At 47.9% G+C, this 23,791-nt stretch overlaps 2 protein-coding genes and 1 non-coding gene across 3 annotated transcripts; 1 reads left to right on the top strand and 2 right to left on the bottom strand.

Annotated features, from left to right (window-relative positions):
- The first annotated feature begins 1,660 nt into the window (after positions 1-1,660).
- On the top strand, positions 1,661-4,223 carry LOC102280932 (p53 apoptosis effector related to PMP-22). Its single transcript, XM_070387666.1, has one exon. The coding sequence runs from the start codon at positions 2,316-2,318 to the stop codon at positions 2,865-2,867; it is 552 nt and encodes a 183-aa protein (XP_070243767.1). The 5' UTR covers positions 1,661-2,315; the 3' UTR covers positions 2,868-4,223.
- On the bottom strand, positions 4,140-15,690 carry CYP2F1 (cytochrome P450 family 2 subfamily F member 1). The gene is made up of 10 exons (XM_005890609.3): positions 15,532-15,690; positions 13,890-14,081; positions 13,636-13,798; positions 11,370-11,519; positions 8,451-8,611; positions 7,968-8,144; positions 7,443-7,584; positions 6,491-6,678; positions 5,821-5,962; positions 4,140-4,667 (listed from the first exon to the last, which is right to left on the bottom strand). The coding sequence occupies exons 2-10, from the start codon at positions 14,058-14,060 to the stop codon at positions 4,486-4,488; spliced, it is 1,476 nt and encodes a 491-aa protein (XP_005890671.1). The 5' UTR covers positions 14,061-14,081; positions 15,532-15,690; the 3' UTR covers positions 4,140-4,485.
- On the bottom strand, positions 14,551-14,622 carry TRNAC-GCA (transfer RNA cysteine (anticodon GCA)). Its single transcript has one exon. It is a non-coding gene; the product is annotated as a tRNA-Cys (tRNA).
- Positions 15,691-23,791: the final 8,101 nt, after the last annotated feature.

Below are 23,791 nucleotides of genomic sequence, written 5' to 3'. Positions count from 1 at the left end.
GCTCTATATATCTCTCTGTCTCTTCCTGTCTCTTTTTCTTCACCATGTGTCTCTCTTTGCCGTCTGTCCATCTTTCTTTCTTAGGACCTGTGAATCTCCTTTTCCCCCTCCACCTCTGCATCCCTGCCTGGGCCTTGGGGCAGACTTGGCTTGGGGTGGGAACAGCATGGGGATTAGGGAGCCACCACCCCATGTGGGGACTGCCTATAAGCCTCCCTCTAGCTGGCCCCAGACTTAGCAAAGCATGTCCCCATTTCTGAATGACCTTGGGAAACTCCACTCAGGGAAGGGCCTCCCATGTCACCTCTGCCCCTGGCTGGGGGGCCAGCCTCATTCTGTCTGCCTCTAGCTCAGTGAAGCTTGAGATGCCTGGTTTTTGAGAAAAGCTACTGTCAGCAGGATTGTCAGCTTGTCAAATCCAGTCCCAGGTTGGGAGGCCCCATGCCTGGGACTGCTATCCACCCCAAAGGGAGGAACTGTAAGACAAAGAGATAATTCAGTGAGAGGGACGAGAAATGAGGGAGAGTTTCAGCCTTCCAGTGCCTCACTTCCCCATTAATTGCCCTTCCTCTCTGTCTTTCTGTGGTCGTTGTTTTGTTTCTTTCTTTGTCTCTATCTTCTATTCTCTTTACCTCCCCAGGTCTCAGTCCTTGTTCTCTCTCTACTTTCCTCTATGTCTCTGACTCATAAGATTTCAAAGAGCAGGGTGGGAGCCAGAAGATCTGCTTTCTGCATCCGGCTCTGCTCATTTCTGACTGTGATCTTGGGCAAGTCACTTCACCTCTCTGAGCAACCTCAGTTTTGCTGTAAAAATATATAATAGCACTTCCCCAGTGGTCCAGTGGTTAAGAATCCACCTGCCAATGCAGAACATGAGTTTGATCCCTAGTCTGAGAAGATCCCACATACTGAGGGGCAACTAAGCCCCTGTGTCATAACTGCCGAAGACTGCACACCCTAGAGCCCATGCTCCACAACAAGAGAAGCAACTGCAATGAGGAATCTGTGCACAGCAACTAGACTAGCCCCTCCCTCTGTTCACTGCAACTAGAGAAAGCCTGTGTGCAGCAACGAAGACCCAGTGCAGCCAAAAATAATAAACTAAATAAAAGCCTACCTTATTTAAAACAATGTATAACAAAATTGCTTTGCACCATGTGTATGTGTGCTAAGTCGCTTCAGTGGGGTCCAAGTCTTTGCAACCCTATGGACTATAGCCTGCCAGGCTCCTCTGTCCTTGGGATTCTCCAGGCAACAATACTGGAGTGGATTGCCATGCCTGCCTCCAAGGGATCTTCCCCACTCAGGGATGGAACCCACCTCTCTCTTGTCTCCTGCATTAGCAGGCAGGGTCTTTACCACTAGCGCCACCTGGCTTTGCCCCATAGGAAGATTTAAATGAGGTATTTGGACCAGTGTGTGAATAGGATGCACTAGGTCGGAGAAAGCAATGGCACCCCACTCCAGTATTCTTGCCTGGAAAATCCCATGGCGGAGGAGCCTGGTGGGCTGTAGTCCATGGGGTCACTAAGAGTCGGACACGACTGAGCGACTTCACTTTCACTTTTCACTTTCATGCATTGGAGAAGGAAATGGCAACCCACTCCAGTATTTTTCCCTGGAGAATCCCAGGGACGGGGAAGCCTGGTGGGCAGCCGTCTATGGGGTCGCACAGAGTCGGACATGACTGAAGTGACTTAACAGCAGCAGGTAAGTGGTAGTACTTGTGATTTCCCAGTCTCCGTGTCTGTTTATTTCTCCATATCTCTCACTTTCTCTGTTTACATCTCCATCTTTGTACAGCACCCTGCATCTCTGGCAGACCTATGGAAACTTTCTGGGCTGCTGTCTTTTTCTTGGCCTTGGTTTCTTTACTTCTGTTTTCACTCAGGCCCTCCCAGCCTTTACCTCCAAGTCTGTCTCCAGGGAACACTTTCTCCCATTTTTTTTTTTTTAAACTTCCCTAAGAGTGAGGGTTGAACGCATCCAAGCCAGGTGTCTCCCTTCTCTGCAGCCAGACCTTACTTCTGTCCATCCTAGAGGACTGTCCTCCTCCCTTTAATTCAGCCAAGGTAGGTTTGAATCTATTCTAAAGATAATTTAATAGAAACTAATACAAAAAGCCTTCTCCGGAGTCACCGGAATCTAGGTGGGGTGGGCGCCACGACCCCGATGCCAACCCCGAGCCGCGTCCTCCAAGAGCCGCCTCCTCGAGGCCTCTTCCCTTTTGTCGCGCTGCCCGCGCTCGAGGGCCACTCTCCGCCGGTGTCCGAGCCTCGCGCGCTGCTCTCCTCCCTGCCGCCGCCGTCGAGGAGATGCGCTGCGGCCTGGCCTGCGAGCGCTGCAGGTGGATCCTGCCGCTGCTACTGCTTAGCGCCATCGTCTTTGACATCATCGCGCTGGCCGGCCGCGGCTGGCTGCAGTCGAGCGATGACAGCCAGACGTCCTCGCTGTGGTGGCATTATTTACTAGAAGTCTGCGACAGCCTCATGACATATGCTTGGGGAAGGGCAGCCGCCCCTATGCTGCTCTGCGGTTTCATCATCCTGGTGATCTGCTTCATCCTCTCCTTCTTTGCCCTCTGTGGACCCCAAATGCTTGTCTTCCTGAGAGTAATCAGAGGCCTTCTGGCCCTGGCTGCTGTGTTCCAGATCATCTCCCTGGTAATTTACCCTGTGAAGTACACTCAGACCTTTAACCTTCACCTCAACCCTGCTGTCACTTACATCTATAACTGGGCCTATGGCTTCGGGTGGGCAGCCACTATTATCCTGATTGGCTGTGCCTTCTTCTTCTGTTGCCTTCCCAACTATGAAGATGACCTGCTGGGCAATGCCAAGCCCAGGTACTTCTACACATCTGCCTAAGGTGGGGAATGAGCAGAAGAACATCACTGCTGCTGAGATAGATTCCAGAGAAAGAAACTGTTTCCCCCCGGAATACTTTGAACCTGTTTTGGGGACAATGTTCATATCATTAAACTATGGTCAAAATGCTAAAATAATCGGGGGAAAGTGTTTCTTAAGTGGTGTTATAGTTTCATATTCATCTTTTGTATGTGTTTTGTAGTGTTAAGTAAGACTTACTTCTTTTAATTAATTACCTGATTATTAAGTTGGCTAAAAGTTTCATTCAGGCTTGTCCATAAGATTGATGGAAAAACCTGAATTCACTTTTTGGCCAACTCAATACTAATATGCCAATGTTTCCTTATATCTAGCAATACCATTGATATTGCATTTGTAAAAGAATATGAGTATGGAAGTAACCACATAATTTATAAGGTAAAAATGAGAAGGTTTCAAAGATTTGAGTAAATCTGGTTAGGTTTCTGTTTTTCCCAGATGGAATGGGTTGGGTCTATTAAGGACTGAGGAGAAGAAGAAGATACTGGTAAAAATTGTCAGTGACTAAATATTCTAAAAGAAACACACAAAAATATTTTTTCAAGCCTTTGGCTATTCAAAGAAGCAAAATTGGTTCCTAAATGCATGTCATTTGTGAGAATTTCTAATGAATATCATGAATAATTGATTTGGGGCTAAGCTTTCCATTAACTTAATATGACATCTAGGAAAGTATTCTTTCATGGCCAAAACCTGTTGCAGTAGTATGGCCTCCTTAAGCAGTGAAATCTTGAGATGAAATTTTCTCTTTTAAAGTGGTTCATAGGGTGGGGGTGTGGTAGAAAGCTACTAGTAATTCTGTGCTCTTTGGTGTCTATATGCTCTAGACCAGAGTAGACTGGATGAAAAAATGGACTGGTGTAATTCATTATGACCTTTAAGTAGTAGGTTGTTCAGTAAAGCATTAGGAGGGCCATTCCCATCACAAAAGTAACATTAAACAGCCTAAAGAGAAGACATGGCTTGAATTTTTCATCTTTGGCTTGATCGGGCTCTAATCATGTAGACACAACTTCTGATAGATTGCAACTGTAAGCAAAAACTTAAATATGGTTAAAAACCTGGTTTCCTTTGGTAAATAGATTAAGAATATCTGATGTAAAACATTTAACAGGAGAATTCAGGAATGTGGGATTTCTCTGACTTGCAAATATGATATATCACATGGAATATTATTATTTTTTTTACTATTTGTACTTACATAATGAAAACCAATTCATTTTATATATCAAATTATTTTGTAAGTTGTAAAAATAGCAGTTGAAGTTTTATTATGAACTTTTCTCAATAAACCAGGTGATATTAAAAAAAAAAAAAGCCTTCTCTACAAAAGGGTGTGCAGTAGAACGAATTCTGTGGATTAAACAAGGCACGTGCTTTCCCTTCCCCATGGCTTTTTCTGCTTCAGCGGCTCAGAAGGTAAAGAGGAATGTTGGGGAAGGGCATGCAGCTGGCGCAAGGTGATAGGAAGCGAGTGTGACAGCGAGAGGGATGGGGCGCAGGGGAACGAGACGATGGATCGAAGCACCCCTCCAGACAGGCCCCATCGTTCACAGACGAATCTGGAAGGGATGCGGCGTCAGCGTGCGAGCACGCAGAGCTGGTAAGGCCGGGGCAAATTGCCGAGACCCGAGCTGAGCGGGGTCAGATCGATGTCCTCGGGCGCCCCCAGCGGCTGCAGCGAGAAGCTCTGCAGGATGGCGGTGAGGTAGAGGAAGAGCTCCATGCGCGCCAGCGCCTCGCCCAGGCACAGCCGGCGTCCTGCAGGGAGAAAGGACGCGGAGGAGCAATGAGACAAAACGGGGTGAAGGGCCTCCTCCACTTTCAGAGGAAAGCATGAGAATAATGACTGGGGACTCACAGACCCCTCTATCTAAAGGTCCGGGACAGACAATTTAAAGTATATTGTGGACCTCCTACAAGTGCAACCTTGCAGGGATTCGAATCCTGACTACCATTACTAGTTATGTGATCTTGGGCAAGCCAGAGTTTCTGGGTAGGTATCTGAAATGGGGAGGATAATAGTGCTTCATTAGGTTGCTATGAGGGACTTTTCCTGATGGCTCAGACTGTGAAGAATCTGCCTGCAATCCAGGTTGGATTCCTGGGGTCAGGAAGATCCTTTGGAGAAGGGAATGGCTACCCACCCCAGTATTATTGCCTGGAGAATTCCACGGACAGAGGAGCTTGGAAACCACTGAGCAACTAACGTTTTCACTTTTTTTCAGGTTGTTGTGAAAGGTAAATGGAGGTGAAACAGTGAGAATATAATGCTATGTTAGTTTAGTATGTGTGGGCCCTCGCTGCTCTAAGCCCTACTATCAATTAATTTCATCCTTATAACAACTCCCAGAGGTGGGCTTTTTTATGATCGCCATTTCATAGATGCAAAACCCGAAGCACAGAGAAGGGAAGGAGCATATCCAAGGCCGAGCCACTAGAATATAACAAAGCTGGGGTCTGGCAGCAAAGTGCATCTTTTAGCCACCACTCTTACAGTTCTCAGAGGTAGCACTGGCGCACAGTAGGCAGTGTTGTAGGTTACCTATTATTATGCACCCTACTACCTTTTCGAACACTGAGTTAAGCAGGAAAAGATGTTTTTTTCAGCCGTTTAAGGACCAAAGGCAAGAAAACCCAGAACCGCTTCAACTGCACCACCCAGTGGAGAGCCTGATAATGACCATGTCCAAGTTGGATGACAATCCTGTTTCCCTGCCTCCCTCCACAAGGCTGTCATTTGCTATCAGCCTGTAAGGGAAGAGTTGAGAAGGAGAAAGGACATCTGCACATCTAAAGCTGAGGATTGGGTGGGATGAAGAAGTGAAAGGGTTTGGAGAGTTGAATTAGGCTTGGGGAATGTAGGTGGAATATTGGGCCAGAAAGACGGACCGTTGCCCTCCACCACTCTCACCTGCTGAGAAAGGCATGAAGGCAGGGCTCTTCTTGAAGGACATATTGGCATCCAGAAAATGTTCAGGGTTGAATTCCTTGGGCTTCAGAAATTGGCTGGGGTCATAGTGAACTGTATTAAGGAGGGTGATGACATCTGTGCCCTGCGTGGGTGGGGAGGCAGAATCAGTGGCCGGTTAAAAGGGCTGGGAGGTTCCCAGTAGAGGATTTCCACTCTACAGAGCCTGGGTCTACATCAGGAGTCCAGGAAATGGGTATGGGTGTCTAGGGTTCCCAGTGACGGGTGCTGAAAATGATTCTGTTGGGGTCTAAGGTAGGGATGTCGGATACCCTCCTTGTAGAAACAAATCTGGGGTTCTTGGGGAGGGAGTAAGGTCTCCCAGAACAGTGTTTAGGTACAGGGGGTCCCCAGTATGAATTCTCAGACCTTGGGGATTTCAGAGAGGGGTCCTAGGGGTCACAGGGAAGGGGCCTGGTGTTCAGGACAGGGTCTAGTCCAGTATGGTATAGAATGAGGTCTTGGGAAGGGGCTGAGGTTCTGGATTTAAGGGCCTCAGATGTCTGTTGCTAGGGCCTGGGTCTTCCTTGCTGGAACCCTGGATGCCCATATCAAGAGTGTGGAATGCCTCTTCCTAAGGTTTTAGGTATGGTTTGCCAGGTGACCACTGCACCCTGGGTATCGTGAAGCCTCGAAAGTTCGTGTCCCGAGTGACACGGTGCGGCAAGCTCATGGGGATGACGTCTGCGAAGCGCTGCACTTCGTGGATCACCGCGTCTGTGTAAGGCATCGCCGCTCGGTCCTCCACCGACGGCAGCCGCTCGCGTCCCACCACGCGGTCGATTTCCTCCTGGACTCGAACTGGGGTGGGGGGAGGGGAGAGCGGTTGTTGAGGGGATCAGCAGACTCGACTGTGCAGAGAAGAGGTGTGTGCATGCGTGTGGAAGCAGTCCAGCCGCTCACTGCTTTCCAGTCGAGGTCGGGGTCGGGGGTCGGGGGACGCTGCAGGGGTGCATGCGAAGGTTAGATGGAGGTTCAGAGGGAGGGGCTGGGTTCAGAGATGCAGTGAGGGCGAAAGTTTCGTCCCGCCTGGGCTTCCAGGGGTGAGGTTGTGCGGACAGGGTGACAGGGCTGCTTGGAGTCCAGGTCCCACATGGGATTGCCGGCGGGGCTTCGAGGACTAGGGCTGCTGGAGGATGGATGGAGAGAGCAGGGTGTGCAGGACAGCTGAGAAATCAGGGGTGGGGTGGGCGGCAAAGATCCAGTCGGTCTCCGCACAGCGTCCAGGCGGCCAGGAAGGTTAAGGGGAAGACCCAGAAGCAGGGTTTGGGGAGGCGGGGTCGCAGGCCGTGAGGTGGGAGGGGAGGGATTCTTGGGCAGGCCTGGGCTCTGGGCGTCTGTGCAAGTTTTGTGTGCAGGGTCAGAGATGAGTCCCAAAGCAAGGCCTTGCGGACGGGTCTCCGTCCGGGCAGAATATGTGGATCGAGGGAGCCACGTGAGTGGGGTCAGCCTCCAGTGGGCTTGCGGGTTCGGCTGTGGGACCCAGGCGTGAGGTGGCGGCTCTCGCTACCAGGCACACTGGGCAGGTGCTCAAGGTCTGTGGGCGGGGCTCCCGGCGCTCGCACCTTGCACTTCTGGATACTTCATGAGCAGTCGGAAGGCGTGGCGCAGCGTGGTACCCACGGTCTCAGTGCCGCCGAAGAGCAGATTGTGTGTGGTCATCAGCAGAGTATCCATGAAGAAGTGGCTCAGCGGGTCCTGCTTTTCCTGCAGGGGTTAAGGGCCGGGGATGTGAGCCAAGGCGGAGGGAGATCTTTGGGCACCGAGACTCTGCACAGCTGCTACTGGGTGCCAGTTCAGCGCCTCCTCCGTTCAATTTCCTTTCCTTGGGGGATCTGGGGAGCGCGGAGGGCAGGGTAGGGAAAATCTCAGCCAAGCGGCCGATCAAATAAACAAACCCTGAAGGATTTCTTAATGAGCCTGTTAATTGGCGGAGGCCCTGAGTGGCCCCAGAAGAGCCAGGTGATCCACCTTCACTTCCTGGATGTGGGGAGTTCAGACCCAAACACGCTCATCTCGAGATCCTTGTTGGTTCGAAGCAGGATGGAAGGTCAGATCAGAGATGGGACTTCCAGGTAGGGCTTACTTACCTGTGCCATCTTGGTAAGGAAGCAATCAATGAAGTCTCGGGGAGAGTTTGGGTCAAGGGAAGCCTGGTGTTCACGGACGCTGCGGGCGATGAGGTCCTTCATGCGTCCGTAGTTCTTAAAAAGGCGTCGGTGTGGCCCCGGCACCCAGTCCAGGAGGTTCGGAAAGATATTGTACATCTAAGGATGGAGCAGAGTTGGAGGGGTTGGGAGGAGCAGGCGGCAGCAGAGACGGTAAGGTGAAGGGGTGTGTGTGTGTGTGTGTGTGTGTGTGTGTGTGTGTGTGTCTGTGTGTCTAGGGTGGGGCGGGGCCTGTGTGTCAGCAGAGCCCTTGCAGAGTGGGCGGGGCCGCCGCATACTCGGGGGGCGGGGTCAGACGGAGAGGGCGGGGCCAATAGCAATTCCTTCCCTACCCACTTCTTCCTGGATAGCCCTGAACTGGCGGGACCCCCCAACCCTCTCGCCCATGGAATTCGGTCTCCTGACCTCTCCCCAGGGGCTACTCATGATTTGGAAGTTTTCATTGATGAGGTGGATAATGGTGAGCAGACGGTCGTCGTCGTAGTCGAAGCGGGAACCGAAGATCACAGAGCAGATAATGTTGGACACGGAGCGGCTCACCACAAACGTGGGGTCGAAGGGCTTGCCTGAAAGTGAAGGGCAAATGGGTCAAGGGGCGTGGCTCGAGACACAGTGTACGACAAACCAGGCCCCAGGCAGCAACCGCACTACATCCAACCCAACCGTATCAGTGTGACTCACAGCACTGAATGCCTGCTCCAGGCCACCTAACACAGCACAACAGCGCCCACAAAATATCTGGCAACACAACAGACAGCACAGAACGCACATTACCCTACACCACATCGACAGTAATACTAAACAGCTGCACAGGGTATTCTTGGTGACACAATACACAGCATACACAATACAACTTTACACCCAGTGCCTGACAACACTACAACCTCACTCAGCAATGACACACAACACAACCCCTGACATCCAATGATCTGATGACCCAACGGATCACAGAAAGCAATACCAATACAGGGCATTCCCACATTGGCCATTACACAATAGCACAGCCCAGAAAACTGAATCTGGAGTTAACTAGACATGGTCTGGATTTTGGCTTGGCCTCTTAGTCTACATGTGACCTATGGGAACCAAATTCCCTTCTCTGAGCCTCAGTTTTCCCGCCTATAAAATGGGCTTGATGATAGTCTTCTCATGGGGCTCTTATAAAGAGTCAGTGAATACACATTCACTGGGAATGCTTAGTTAAGGGCCATCATGCCATCATGAGCCAAAGAAAGGTGGTATGGTAGACTGAGTAATGCCCCCCGCCATGCTCCCACCCCCACCCCCCCCCCACCAAGATGTCCATGTCCCAATTCCAAAAGCCTGTGCATATGTGATTAAGTTAAGGATCTTGGGATGGGAGATTATTCTGGATTATCTAGGTGGGTTTAATGTAATCACATAGGTCCTTATAAGAAAGCAAAGGATCTGAGTAGAAAAGGTGATGTGATGGGAATTCCCTGGTGGTCCAGTGGTTGGTTCTTTGTGCTTCTACTGCCAAGGGCTCAGGTTCAATTCCTGGTTGGGAACTAAGATCAAGCTGCACAGTGTGGCCAACTCACAAACCCCCCAAAAGTGATGTGGTGATGGAAAGAGGGGAGAGAGAGGAAGAGACATTGGCGGATGCTATGCTGCTGGATTTGAAGATGAAGGAAGGGGCTACAAGCTGAAGAATGCAGGCAGCCGAGAGGCTAAAAAAAGGTGAGGAATTGGATTGTCCTTTAGAACCTCCAGAAGAAGCCAGCTCTGCTGACCCAGTTTAAACTTTGGACCCCCAGAACTGGAGGAGAATAACTTTGTATTGTTTTAAGACATTAAATTTGTGGCAGTTTGTTGCAGTAGCAACAAGAAAATAATTCAGGCAGTTATTATTCTTTTACTTACATCATGTCATTTAATCCATGAGGTATTACCTGCCACTTCTCCCCCCAGAGTCAGCAAGATTTGGAGATCAGGGTAGAGGGCCATTTACCTTTCTCTGCCTCAATTTCTTCTGTAAAATGGGGTTCATGATAGTACTAATTTTGAGGTTTGGGTGATTTCTCTTTTCTAAAGGAGAACTGAAAAATTTTAAATTTACTTTGGCCATGCTGTGCAGCATGCCAGGACTTAGTTCCTGAACGAGGGCTGGAAACTGCACCCCCTGAAGTGGAGGTATGGAGTCTGAACCACTGGACCACCAGGGATGTCCCTGGGTGATTTTTCAAGGTGATATACAGAGTTTTGAAACAGTGCTGGCATATGGTAGGCATCACTTTAAATGTTGATTATTAACTTTTTTTCATGGTTGACAGCTTTGACCTGGGTTTATATCCCATCTCTGGCACTTCTCAGGCACATGACTAACCTTTCTAGGCCTCAGCTTCATCACTTGTAATAACTCCCTAGGTTTTCTGGGAGGGTGCAACTTGTCAACACATGCAAAGAGTTTACCATAGTGCCTGGAATCTGTAAGCACTGGATAAATGGGTATTAATGTCTGGCATGAGGACTTTGGTATCTAAGACTTTGGTTTAAATCTTGGCTCTTCTACTTTCTAGCTTTATCATTTCAAGGTGGTTGCTCAATCTCTCTGTGCCTCAGTCTTCTCATCTGCAAGATGGATTGTTCCAAGGCTTAAGGGGCTTGTGCCTGAAAATGTGCTTAGCACAGGCCCCCACACATGGTGAGTTTTCAAGAGCAGCAGCAGCAGCATATTACCCGCCACGATGACAGGCTGCTGCTGCTGCTAAATCGCTTCAGTTGTGTCCGACTCTGTGCGACCCGATAGATGGCAGCCCACCAGGCTCCCCCGTCCCTGGGATTCTCCAGGCAAGAACACTGGAGTGGGTTGCCATTTCCAATGACAGGAGCAGCGCTCCAAATAACACACAGAGACAGCACAACAAAGGGGCCAGGACATATTCTGCCACCCTGTGCATGCATGCTGAGTTGCTTCAGTTGTGTCCAATTCTGCGACCCTATAGACCATAACCTGCCAGGCTCCGCTGTCCATGGGATTCTCCAGGCAAGACTACTGGAGTGGGTGGCCAGGGGATCTTCTCCAGGGGATCTTCCCACCCCAGGGATCGAAACCGCATCTCTGCATTGGTAGGCAGGTTCTTTACTGCTAGCGCCACCTGGGACGCCCACTGTCACCCTACCTCAAGGAAACACAGTGTCACAAACGGATCCACCTCCAGGGGGCGCCTATCTTATCACCGGTCAAGTGAGAAGCCTCTAGGAGTTCTGAGTTCACACCCATGCTATTGTATGGGGCTGCCCTGACTCCCTAAGTAGGCTGGAGGTGAATGAGGGGTATGGGCTGCATGTGGGGAAACGGACCTTGGGTTTTCCGAAGCTCCTCCAGCAGGAAGTGTCCTTCTTCCAGGATCCGCTCCTCAATGGTCCTCTTCCCCATGCCGAAGTTGCGCAGAATTTGAACAGAATACTTTCTAAGGACTTTCCACCGGTCTCCATTGGAGAAGGCAATGCCTGGGTAGAAGGGAAGGGGCCAGCTCCACCAATGACCTATTCCCAAGATCGCTGTCAACTGAATCCCCTTTCCTGATGTTTGATAAGAGAAAGACCCCGAGTTTGGAATCTCTCCCCAGCCCTGCCAGTAAGTCCTTTCAGACCCTCTGGCCTGGGTCAGGTACCTCCTTTGAGCTTCCATAGGGCCTTGGGCTTTAATCCCCACAGTCATGCTTACCCTGTCTCTGTTTCTGCTACCACAGACCTGACGACTCTGGGCTGTCACTGTCTGACAAGGAACCTGCCCTCTTCATTGAACTGTGAAAGCGGGGTGGGGGCCTGTCTTGGCCATCACTGTACTCCTAGGATCACAATAGGAGCTGCAATAGGATATGCGGTCTCACATGTGTTCATCTCTGAGTCCTCTAGTCCTCCAGTCCTCAGGGAACTGGATGCTAAAGAGGAAGAAAGTATCATGTTTTGCCTTCATTGTGTGCATCATCTCATCGACCTCTTGTAGCAGCCTTCTCATGATAATAGACTGAGGGTGGAGAGGGGAGGGCCCAAAGGTGGAGGCTAGGCGGAAGAACCCTGCTGTTACCCTATGTACTGAATAATTAGATGCTGGCTATTTCTGGTAACAGATGATGTATATATATCCAGATGTTTTCTGTGTAAAAGTAGCGGGCATTTCTCTACCTCCTTGCATCTGGACAGGTGAGGTCATAAGATCACGCCAGGAGACAGGAAGGTAGCAAGTGTACTCAGTATCCAATAGGTGTTCTTTTTTTCTCTTTCTTTTCTTTTAAAAAAAATTAGAACTTTCCAACTTCAGATCCTGGGGCAGCTGGGACCCATCTAGTGTAAGGGCAAGGGGGAGCCATAGTGATTCTTTAGGGGGAGACGAATAGTCTAGGAGATAGGTCTCCAGGACCCCCTTTTCATTTAGAGCAACTTTCTTCTTTCCTTCCCACCTACCTCCCCTTCCCTCTTTTCCTCTTTCCTTCCTTTTCTTTTTGTTCTTTCCTTCTCATATATTGGGCCGTGCCACACAGCTTCCTTTGAGTAAGAGACTTATGTTACAAAAATTCCACAAGACTAGGTGACTTCCAGACCTACAGAGGACAAGATACTGAACTAGGAGAGGTTTGGAGTGAGTGATGTGAGTTGCTGGGTGGATGGGGATGAAGCTGGGTGTGAGTTGGGTTGGGGACGAAAGTGGGGATGAGGGGAGATAACGGGGTAGATGAGAAGTTGGGTCTGAGATTAGTGTGGGGATGGAACTGGGTAGAATGAGAGTGATTGGTGGATTGGGGTTGAGATTGAGCTTGGGGGTTGGGTCGATATGTGGTAGTATTGGTTTTGGCGACAGTAGAGGGATATAGGTCAAAAGTGAGACCTAGGGACTGCAAACTTCAGTAGGTGACTGAGATAGAAAATGGGGCTGGGGAGGAAAATGATAATGGAATTGAGTTTGACTAAAGGATCAGGATGGGTTAATACTAGATTTTACTATGGAGATTGGGAGAGGTTTGTAGTGGGAATGGAGGCTGCAGTGAGGTATAGTCAGTGTTGAGAGAGAGATGGAGTTGAGATTGAAATGGGAACATGGAAACGGGGTTGGTGGGGATCGGGGAGAAGTGGACAATACAGACTGGGGCAAGATAATTAAGCCACTTGACTGAGATGGAAATTTGATGATGTGGTTAGGGTAGAGAGAAGCACTGCAATGAGAGTCGGCGTTGGATTGGGTTGGAGTTGGGTGGAGATGGGAATGGGTGTAGAAGTACAATTCAAGATGGCTGAAGGAGGGATTTCCCTGGAAGTCCAGTGGTTAAGACTCTGCTTCAAATGCAGGGAGTATGAGTTCCATCCTTGGTCAGGGAACTGAGATCCCACATGCCGCATGGCACAGCCAGAGGAAGAAGAAGAAGAAGAAGAAGAAAAAAAGGTGGTGGTGGGGTTTGGGGGTGGTGAAGGTGGGACAGACTTCACCCTACTTGGCTCCACTCCACCTGGGGTCATCAGTGAGATCAGAAGTCCTGAGTGTCACCAAAATTGGGAGGCCATTCTTCTGCCCTATTCCCTCCCTCCGTGTGGAATGGGTGGGGAGTGGAGGAGGCGGGAGCAGGCTCACCGTTGCCCTTGGTGAAGTTGAAGAAGACAGGGTAGTCGCCGCGGCCACTGAACTCCTCCGCCTGGTCCACCAGAGCCTCCTTCACGGCTTGGTACCCGCTGAGGACCACCACCCGTTTGGGCCCCAGGTACACCGTGTACACTGCGCCGAATTCCTTGCTCAGCTGAGGGTAAGAAGACAGAGGTCACAGGGGGCTCTGGGGCCAGGGACCCCTCTCCCTTAGCCCTCCCTTCAGCCAAGCCTAGTCTTTTGACCTTGGTGAGGGAGGTCAGCATATCTTGGGAGCGAAGCTGCAGCAAATTTCCCAGGAATGGGAGGGCCCTGGGGCCTGGGGGCAGCCGGCCCTTGCCCTTTGAGCTGGTGGTCAGGAGTAGACAGACAAGAGCCAGGATCAGGAGCAAGATGGCTGTACTTATGCTGTCCATGGTGCAGGCAGTTGCAGGCACCTGGGTTGGGAGTTGGGCAGGGAGAAGGCAGCGCTGGGGAGGGAGTGAGAGCCTTTCACTCCTCATCTCCTTCTGGAGACTTGCCTCCCCCAGCCCCCAGAAATGGGAGCAGATGGAGAGGAAAAAGGAAGTAGAGAGAGGGAGACACTGGAAAAGGCCAGGGGATGGGAGAAGAGATGGAAGGAGAGGGGAAGGGAGGGAGAGAGAGAAAAAAGGGCATGAGGTAATCAAAATACAGAGAGACAGAAATCAAGACCGATGGAGGGGGACAGAAGAGAGATAGAGACAGAGAGACAGAGACTAAAAGAGACAGAGTTACATGCAGAGATAAGTGAAAGTGAAAGTGAAGTCGCTCAGTGTGCCCGACTCTTTGCGACCCCATGGACTGTAGCCTACCAGGCTCCTCGGTCCATGGGATTCTCCAGGCAAGAGTACTGGAGTGGGTTGCCATTTCCTTCTCCAGGAGATCTTCCCCACCCAGGGATCGAACCTGGGTCTCCTGCATTGCAGGCAGACGCTTTACCATCTGAGCCACCGGGGAACAAAAAACAGAGTGAGCTATCTGGATATCTGTGCATGTCTACCTTCTATATATCTAGTTATCTGTTTATCTATTCAGGAGTCAGACACGCCTGAACAACAACTACAATCTATTATCTGTCTGTCTGTTGTCTGTCTTCAGTCTGTTATCTATCGATGTCTATCTATTTAACTATCTGCCTACCAGCTATCAATTTTCATCTATCATCTTTCACATAGGGATATAGAGAGATAGAGACACACAGGAACTGAGACAGACAAATCAAGACAGAGAAATAGCCAGACAGAGAGAAGTCACAGAAAGAGAGGCAGACAGAGAGAGACTAGAGAAGGGAGATCGAACTAGAGAAGACACAGAGCTAGAGAAAGAGACGAGAGATGGGGGGAGACAGAGATATACCCTGACAGAGAGACATAGAGATGGACACTGACAGATAGGAGGAAGAGAGTGACAAGCAGATGGAGAGAGGAGGCAGAGGCAAGCCCAGAGGCCAGTGGAGAAGAGAGTGACAGACACAGAGAGACGTGGAGGGAGACAGACAGACACTCAGACGGACAGACAGAGAGACGGGCAGGGGACATTCGACGGAGACAGGCAGAGACAGCGGGAGGGCATAAGCAGAAACAGACCGAAAGGTGTCCTGAACCCAGGAGTCACATTGCAGAAAGAGATGCCACCTGGCTGGGTAAAGTGCGTCACAAAGAGTGCCAGTGCCAAGCCCTGGCTCGGAACTCTGAAATGCTTTGGTAAATTCAAGAACAGGGTCCCAGAGACAGCCCCTGAGAGATAGACCCAGAGACCCCTCAGAGGAGCTGACAAGGCAGACCCCGGCCAGTCTCAGGACAGGGAGATGGAGCCAGTGACCCTCTCTCTTGAGAGTCACCCCCTCTTCTGTGACCAGCCCTCTACCTGCTGAGCTGCTGAGGGGTGTGCTGGAGGGACCAATCCGGCTGGCAGCGGCTGCTCCAGATGTGTGCCCAGGAGCTCGGAACTGAGGGGTGGGAGCTGCCCTTAAATCATCTCCGTCCATCCCTGCTTACCACTCTTTTTCCTAGTTCATCTGGTGAGTGACTTAATCCCTCCCACTTTCCTGCCTTCCTTGCCTGGGCTGGGGCTCACAGCCAGCTGGAATGAGGCCTCGAATGAGTGCCTTGGGAGCCCTGCCTTCTCCTCCCCTGGGCTGACCTTACCTCTTCTCACTGTGGCCAGTGCTGGCCATCTGTCCTGGATTGGGGGTGAAGTCTTCTCTATTTTTTGTTGTTGTTGCCACTGGGGATCCTGGATCTAGTTCTGGGTCTGGTTTAGAATTGTAGGGCTTTGGCCAAATGAAGGGGTAGGGATGAAGTCAGGGTCTCTGTACTGGGGTGGGAAAGGATTCTCATTTTCTGGGGCCCCGTTTTCACAGCTCTTCTCACCCTTCTCTGTCTCTTGCGGTTTGTCTCTGAAATTCTGTACGTGTCTCCGCTTTGGCCGCTGCATCTTCTTGTCTCTTTTTTATGTCTCTGTCGCTCCCCGTCTCTCTTCCTCTGTGTCTCTATCTTTCACCATCTCTTCTGCCCCCTCATTTTCTTTGTGGCCTTTCTCTTTTCTCCCTGCTTCTCTCTCTCCACAGTCTTTCTCAGTCACTCTCTCCTCCTGACTGAGTGTCTGTCTGTCTCTCACGCCTCCAAGAGGTGGAGTGCAGTGGACAGGACTGAAGCCAGACTGAGGATCAAGGAAGACTTGGGAGAAGGGCAGGGCAGGCAGGAACCTCACTAGACAGGGCCTCAGATGTGAAGGGTACCCCCGCTACTGCCCACCTCCACTTCTGCCTCTCTCCTAAGCCCCCCACCTGCTCTGATTCTATCCTTGTCTCTTTACCCCCAGAAACTGACCACACTCAACTCCTAGCTAGGTCAGAAGGGCAGGTTGCAAAAACCTGAAGGGGGCTAGGACTCTAGTTCCTTGGAGGGTAAGGTGTGCGAGAGAGCCCCAGAGGTTAAGAGTCTGCAAGGCCAAGTGGAGGTTTTGTTCCGCCCTCCACCTCCCCGGCAACCAGGTCCATTGGTAAACACCATGGTGGTTGTTTTTCCCATGGAGGGTGGGGGAGGAAGTGCTTGGAGGTACTGGGGAATTTGATATCCCAGATCTCAGGCCCCTGTTAGGGTGGAGGTGGGGCCTGTGCTACTGTTTCAGTCCCAGAAAGGCTGGTTAGGGCAGGTCCTGGAAGAGGGGTAAAGGCTTGATTATGGGATTATGGATCTCTAGTTTCCCTTGGCATGAACCCCTACTTCTGGGGGAGAGGAGTAGTACTTGACGTATGGGAACCCCACAAGTGACTTTTCTCTGACCCCAGAACTGGGTTGAGAGGGGCCTCTTGGGACTTGCCTTAGTGGGGAACTTGGGACTCCTGAGAAAGGGAGTTTTAAGGGGCTTTGAGTTCTTCTTATGGTCTGACTTGCTGCCCTGCTGCAGAAGGAATGTAGGGTAGGGAGGGATGTATTGTGAGTTTCCTTAGCCTCAACACTGTTGACATTTGGGCTAGTAATTCTCTTGGGGTGGAAGCTGTCCTGTGAGTGGCAGGATGTTTAGCAGTATCTCTGGTTTCTACCTCCTAGATGTCAGTAGTAACCCCCCTGCCAGGTGTAAAAATAAAAAATTACCCCGGATATTATTTAATGTCCACTTGGGGGCAAAGGCCAACCCAGTTGGGAAGTGAAGGTGTAATGGGAGAAACTGAAAGACACCCAAGGGCAGCTGAACTTTCCTGATCTCCAACTGGCCTCTTCTTGACTTCCAACACATACATTTAAATTTTTAAAAATTAATTTATTTTGTTTTTGGGTGCTCTGGGTCTTTGTTTCTGCACCTGGCTTTTCTCTAGTTGTGGCAAGCAGGGGTTACTCTCTTCGGGTTCGATCCCTGCGGTTGGAAAGAACTCCTGGAGAAGGAAATGACAACCCACTCCAGTATTCTTGCCTGGAGAATCCCATGGACAGAGGAACCTGGCAGGCTACAGTCCATGAGGTTGCAAACAGCTGGACATGACTGAAGCAACTTGGCATGGCATCGGGTTACTCTCTAGCTGCAGTTCTAGGCTTTTCATTGTCGTGGTTTCTCTTATTTTGGAGAGTAGGCCCGACCAGGGCTCAGTAGTTGTGGTGAATAGGGCTTAGTTACTCTGTGTCGTATGGAATCTTCCCAGGGCAGGGATCGAACTCTTATCCCCAGCATTGGCAGGCAGATTCTTAACCACTGAACCACTGGGGAAGTCCCAACACTTACATTATTCTCTGCCCTCTCAAACCTCCAGACCCTTTCGTCCCTCTGTTGACGGTCTCATCTCTTATCCCATAGAAAAAGCAGCATGCTCACCCACCTACCAGAATCTGAGCCACATATGTAGCCTTGCTTTCCTGACAGAGAAAAGGCAACATTTCCTTCTTCTTCTTTTTTTTTTTTTGTGTGTGTGTGTGGGATCTTAATTCCCTGACCAGTGATGGAATCCGTGGCCCCTGCAGTGAAAGCGCAGATTCCTAACCACTGGACCACCAGGGAATTCCCAAGTGCAGCTTTTCCTGAAGGTGACAGGGCATCCCACCCCTGTCACTAGCTGGATGGCTTTCTTTCTCTTTATTGCATTGTGTTTTGTGTGGATGTGGGCAGATGGACTTTTTTCCTGGTTTACAATTCTTTAAGGTAAAATTTACATGTAATGAAATATACAAATTGGGACTAATAGATACAAACTACTACATATAAAATAGATAAATAATAAGGTCCTATTGTACAACATAGGGAACTATGTTCAATACCTTATAATAACCTATAATGGAAAAGAATATGAAAAGAATATATATATACACACACACTTATATTTATATAGGGGCTTCCCTGGTGGCTCAGTGGTAAAGAATCCACCTGCCAATGCAGGAGACACGAGTTTGATCTCTGGTCTAGAAAGATCCCACATGCCTTGGAGCTACTAAGTTTGTGCACCACAAATATTGAGACCGTGCTCTAGAGCCCAGGAACCACAACTATTGAACCCATGCATCACCACTACTGAGCCCGTGAGCCTAGAGTCTGCTCCTCAAGAGAAGCCCATGCATCACAACGAAAAGTAGCCCTGTTCACCAGAAGTAGAGACAAGCCCTCAGAGCATGAAGACCCAGCACAGCAAATAAATAAATGAAATTATTTAAAGAAAGAACTGAAGATTGAAGGCAAAAGAAAAAGAGGACAGCAGAGGATGAAATGGTTAGATAGCATCACCGACTCAATGGACATGAATTTGAGCAAACTGCGGGAGACAGTGGAGGGGGAAGCCTGGTGGGCTGCCTTCCATGAGGTTGCAAAGAGTAGGACACAACTCAGCAACTGAACAACAACAACAACAACATTTTACAAAAGAATACATCAGTTCAGTTCAGTTCAGTCGCTCAGTCGTGTCCGACTCTTTGCGAACCTATGAATCGCAGCACACCGGGCCTCCCTGTCCATCACCAACTCCCGGAGTTTACTCAGACTCACGTCCATCGAGTCAGTGATGCCATCCAGCCATCTCATCCTCTGTCATCCCCTTCTCCTCCTGCCCCGAATCCCTCCCAGCATCAGAATCTTTTCCAGTGAGTCAACTCTTCTCATGAGGTGGCCAAAGTACTGGAGTTTCAGCTTTAGCATCATTCCTTCCAAAGAAATCCCAGGGCTGATCTCCTTCAGAATGGACTGGTTGGATCTCCTTGCAGTCCAAGGGACTCTCAAGAGTCTTCTCCAACACCACAGTTCAAAAGAATACATACATGCTGCTAAGTCGCTTCAGTCGTGTCCAACTCTGTGCGACCCCGTAGACGGCACCTCACCAGGCTCCCCTGTCCCTGGGATTCTCCAGACAAGAACACTGGAGTGGGTTGCCATTTCCTTCTCCAACACATGAAAGTGAAAAGTGAAAGTGAAGTCACTCAGTTGTGTCCGACTTTTAGTGGCCCCATGGACTGCAGCCTACCAGGCTCCTCCGTCCATGGGATTTTCCAGGCAAGAGTACTGGAGTGGGGTGCCATTGCCTTCTCCGATACATACATACATATATATATCTGAATCACTTTGCTATACACCAGAAACTAACAAACGGACTTCCCTGGTGGTCCAGTGGTGAAGAATTCCAATGCAGGGGATGTGGGTTCAATCCCTGATTAGGGAACTAAGATCCCACATGCTGTGGAGCAACTAAGCTGGAGTGCCACAGCTACTGAGCCGGCAAGCTCTAGAGCCTATGCTTTACAACTAGAGAAGACCCTGCACGCTGTAACTAGAAAAAGCCTGAGTGCTTCCTTGAAGACCCGGTGAAGCCAAAATTAAAACAAAACAAAACTAATACAACATTGTAAATCAACTATAGTTCAATTAAAAAAAACACACAAATCTTGCATGAACATTTACTAAGTTTTGACTGCATATGCTGGTGTAGGGCTTCCCTGGTGGCTCATCTGTAAAGAGTCAATTTATTAAAAAAAAGAAATATTTTAAAACAACAGTACAATTTGATTCTGAAAGATTCTGTATGGGAAAAATTAGGGTCTTAAACTCTAGATTATTTTATTTCCAAAGAATTAATTTACTTATTTTTGGCTGGGCTGGGCCTTCATTGCTACAAGCAGGCTTTCTCGAGTTGCAGCAAGTTCGGGGCTACTGTTCATTGCAGCGTGTGGGCTTCTCATTTTGATGGCTTCTCTTGTTGCTGAGCACCGGCTCTAGGGCACAGGCTTCATTTGTTGTGGCAAATGGATCTAGTTATCCCTCTGCATGAAGGTTCTTCCTGTACCAGAGATTGAACCCAGGTCCTCTGCATTGGCAGATGAATTCTTAACCACTGGACTACCAGTGAAGTCCTCTATATGGCTTTATGTTACTCAGTTATAGCCTTTTGCTTCCCCTTCAGTATGACACATAGAAAGAGCATGGATTTTGCAGTCAGTAGATTCAGATTAAAATCCTGATTCTATAACTTGAAAGTTGTGTGACATTGAATGAGTTACCGAATGTCTCTGTACCTCACTTTCTTTAGGAGTGAAATGGAGATAATGGGCTTTATACTGGGCTTTACATAATGGGCTTTACATTCCAGCCCATAATGAAGTGCCTGACCCAGGACTCAAGATATGTTAAACAAATGACTGAAAAGTGTCAGGAATGTTCCTGGTACATGGCCTGCATTTAATGATAAATCTCCTACACACTTATGTATGCCTGGTAATTTTTGATTGGATGTCAGTCTTCATAAATTTTACCTTGTGGGTGATGGATATTTTTGTGTTCCTATAAATATTCTTGAATTTTATTCTGTGATGAAGTTAAGTTACCTAGATATCTTTTGTGAACATTAACAAAAATGTAATTTCAAACTTAACAAAAAGCTTCAAGAATAGTACAAGGAACTTTTATGTACAATTTCCTCTGATTTACCAACTGTTAACATTTTTTCCCTGGTGGTTTAGACGGTAAAGCGTCTGCCTACAATGTGGGAGACCAGGGTTCGATCTCTGGGTTGGGAATATCTCCTGGAGGAGGAAATGGCAACCCACTCCAGTACTCTTGCCTGGAAAATTCCATGGAAGGAGGAGCCTGGTTAGGCTACAGTCCATGGGGTCGCAAAAAGTCAGACACGACTGAGTGACTTCAATGTCAATGTCAATGTCAGCATTTTTTCACTCTATCAAAATCTCTCTTTTTCTCTATTTCTCTATGAATTGAGAGTAAATTGTAGCCCAGGTGCCCTTATACCTCTAAAGTGCTCAGTGTGTATTTTTTAAGAACAAGCACACTTTTTATTACATTGATAGTAGTAGTATCAAAATAGAAAATTTAGTATTGTTGCAATATTATTTAATCTTCTGGTAATATTTCAATTTTACTAGTTGTCCAAATGATGTTCATTATAATAATTTTTTTCTGGTTTGGAAGACCAGATGAGAGTCTCTTTTAATCAAAGTCTGTTCCTCAACTTTTATTTTTTTAAAATAATTAATTTTTGCTGTGCTGACAGACCTTTGTCAGTGCAGGGGAGAAGTCCCAACTTCTGAACCACCAGGGAATTCCCCTTCAACCTTTATTTGTTTTTGAAGCCATTGGCAAATTTGGCAAATCCTAGCCACTCATTTTTTAATGCCGAATGTCTCTGTGCTTCACTTTCTTTATGAGTGGAATGGAGGTAATACCTTACATTCCAGCCCATAATGAAGCGCCTGACCAGAACTCAAGATTTGTTAAACAAATGACTGGATCACATCAGGAATGTTCCTGGTACATGGCCCGCATTTCATGATAAATCTTCTACACATCTATGTATGCCAAGTAATTTTTAAAAAAACGTTAATTTATTTTTAATTGGAGAATAATTGCTTTACAATATTGTGTTGGTTTCTGCCATACATCAACATGAATCAGCCATAGGTATGCACATGTCCTGTCCCTCTGTAACCACCCTCCCACCTCCCACGCCATCCTGCCCCTCTAGGTTGTCACAGAGCACTGGGTTGAGCTCCCTGAGTCATACAGCACATTCCCACTGGTGATCTATTTTACGTATGGCGATGTCCGTTTCCGTGCTTCTCTCTCCATCGGTCCCGCCGGCCCCTTCCCCCACTGTGTCCACAAGTCCATTCTCTATGTCTGCATCTCCATTGCTCCCTGCAAGTTGATGCATGGGTACCATCTTTCTAGATTCCATATATATACGTTAATATATGATATTTGTCTTTCTGATTTCGTATAATAGGCTCTAGGTTCATCCACCTCATTAGAACCAACTCAAAAGCATTCCTTTTTTATAGCCAAGTAATATTCCATTGTGAATATGTACCACAACTTCTTTATCCATTTGTCTGTTGATGGACATCTAGGTTGCTTCCATGTCCTATCTCTTGTAAATAGAGCCGCAATGAACATTGTGGTTCATGTCTTTTCAATTATGGTTTTCTCAGGGTGCATGCCCAGTAAGTGGGATTGCTGGGTCATATGGTGGCTTTATTCTTAATTTTCTAAGGACTGTCGTACTGTCTTCAATTGATACTGCCTGTATCAATTTGCATTTCCATCAACAGTGCAAGAAGATTTCCTTTTCTCTATGTTATCTCCAACATTTGTTGTTTGTAGACTTTTGATGATGGCCATTCTGACCAGTGTGAAATAGATAGCTCATTGTAGTTTTGATTTGCATTTCTCTAATAATGAGTGATGTTGGTCATCTTCCCATGCATTTGTTAACCATCTGTATGTCTTTGGAGAAATGTGTGTTTAGGACTTCTGCCCACGTTTTGGTTGGGTTGTTTGTTTTTTGGGTGTTGAGTTGCATGAGCTACTTGTAAATGTTGGAGATTAATCCTTTGTCGGTTGTTTCATTTGCTATGATTTTCTCGCGTTCTGAGGGTTGTCCTTTCACCTTGTTCATAGTTTCCTTTGCTGTGAAAGAGCCTTTACATTTAATAAGGTCCCATTTGTTTATTTTTGTTTTTTCCCATTACTCCAGGAGGTGGGTCATAGAGGATCTTGGAGTTTTATGTCTGAGAGTGTTCTGCCTATGTTCTCATCTAAGAATTTTATGGTTTCTGCCTGGTAATTTTTGATTGGATGTCAGTCATTGTAAATTTTACCTTGTCAGTACTGGATATTTTTGTGTTCCTGTAAATATTCTTGAGTCTTATTCTGTCATGAAGTTAAGTTATTTGGCAATCTTTTGTGAACATTTGAAAAGTATATAATTCCAAACTTAATGAAAAGTTGCAAGTATAATACAAGAAACTTTTATGCACATTTTCCTCTGACTCATCAATTGACAACATTTTGCCACCCTTTATCAGCGTCTCTCTTTTTCTCTATTTCCCTGAGTTAGATAAATTGTTTGATAATTAATTGTAGCCTCGGTGTCCTTATATCTGTAAAATGTTCAATGAGTATTTCCAAAGAAGGACACTTTTTATTACCTTGAGAGTAATATTATCAAAATAGAAAAATTTAGGATTGATATTATTTAATCTTCTGGTAATATTTCCATTTTGGTAGTTGTCCAAATAATGTTCATTAAAATAATTTTTTTTCTGGTTTGGAAGACCAGATGAGAGTCTACTTTAATTGAAGACTGTTCCTCAATTTTTTTTTAAATATAACTTTTATTTTTTCCTGTGCTGACAGGACC

The sequence above is a fragment of the Bos mutus genome, chromosome 18, assembly GCF_027580195.1.
Source record: "Bos mutus isolate GX-2022 chromosome 18, NWIPB_WYAK_1.1, whole genome shotgun sequence".
NCBI lineage: Eukaryota > Metazoa > Chordata > Mammalia > Artiodactyla > Bovidae > Bos > Bos mutus.
Note: the sequence above shows the minus strand (reverse complement) of the source record. Positions and strands in the feature narration are given on the sequence as shown.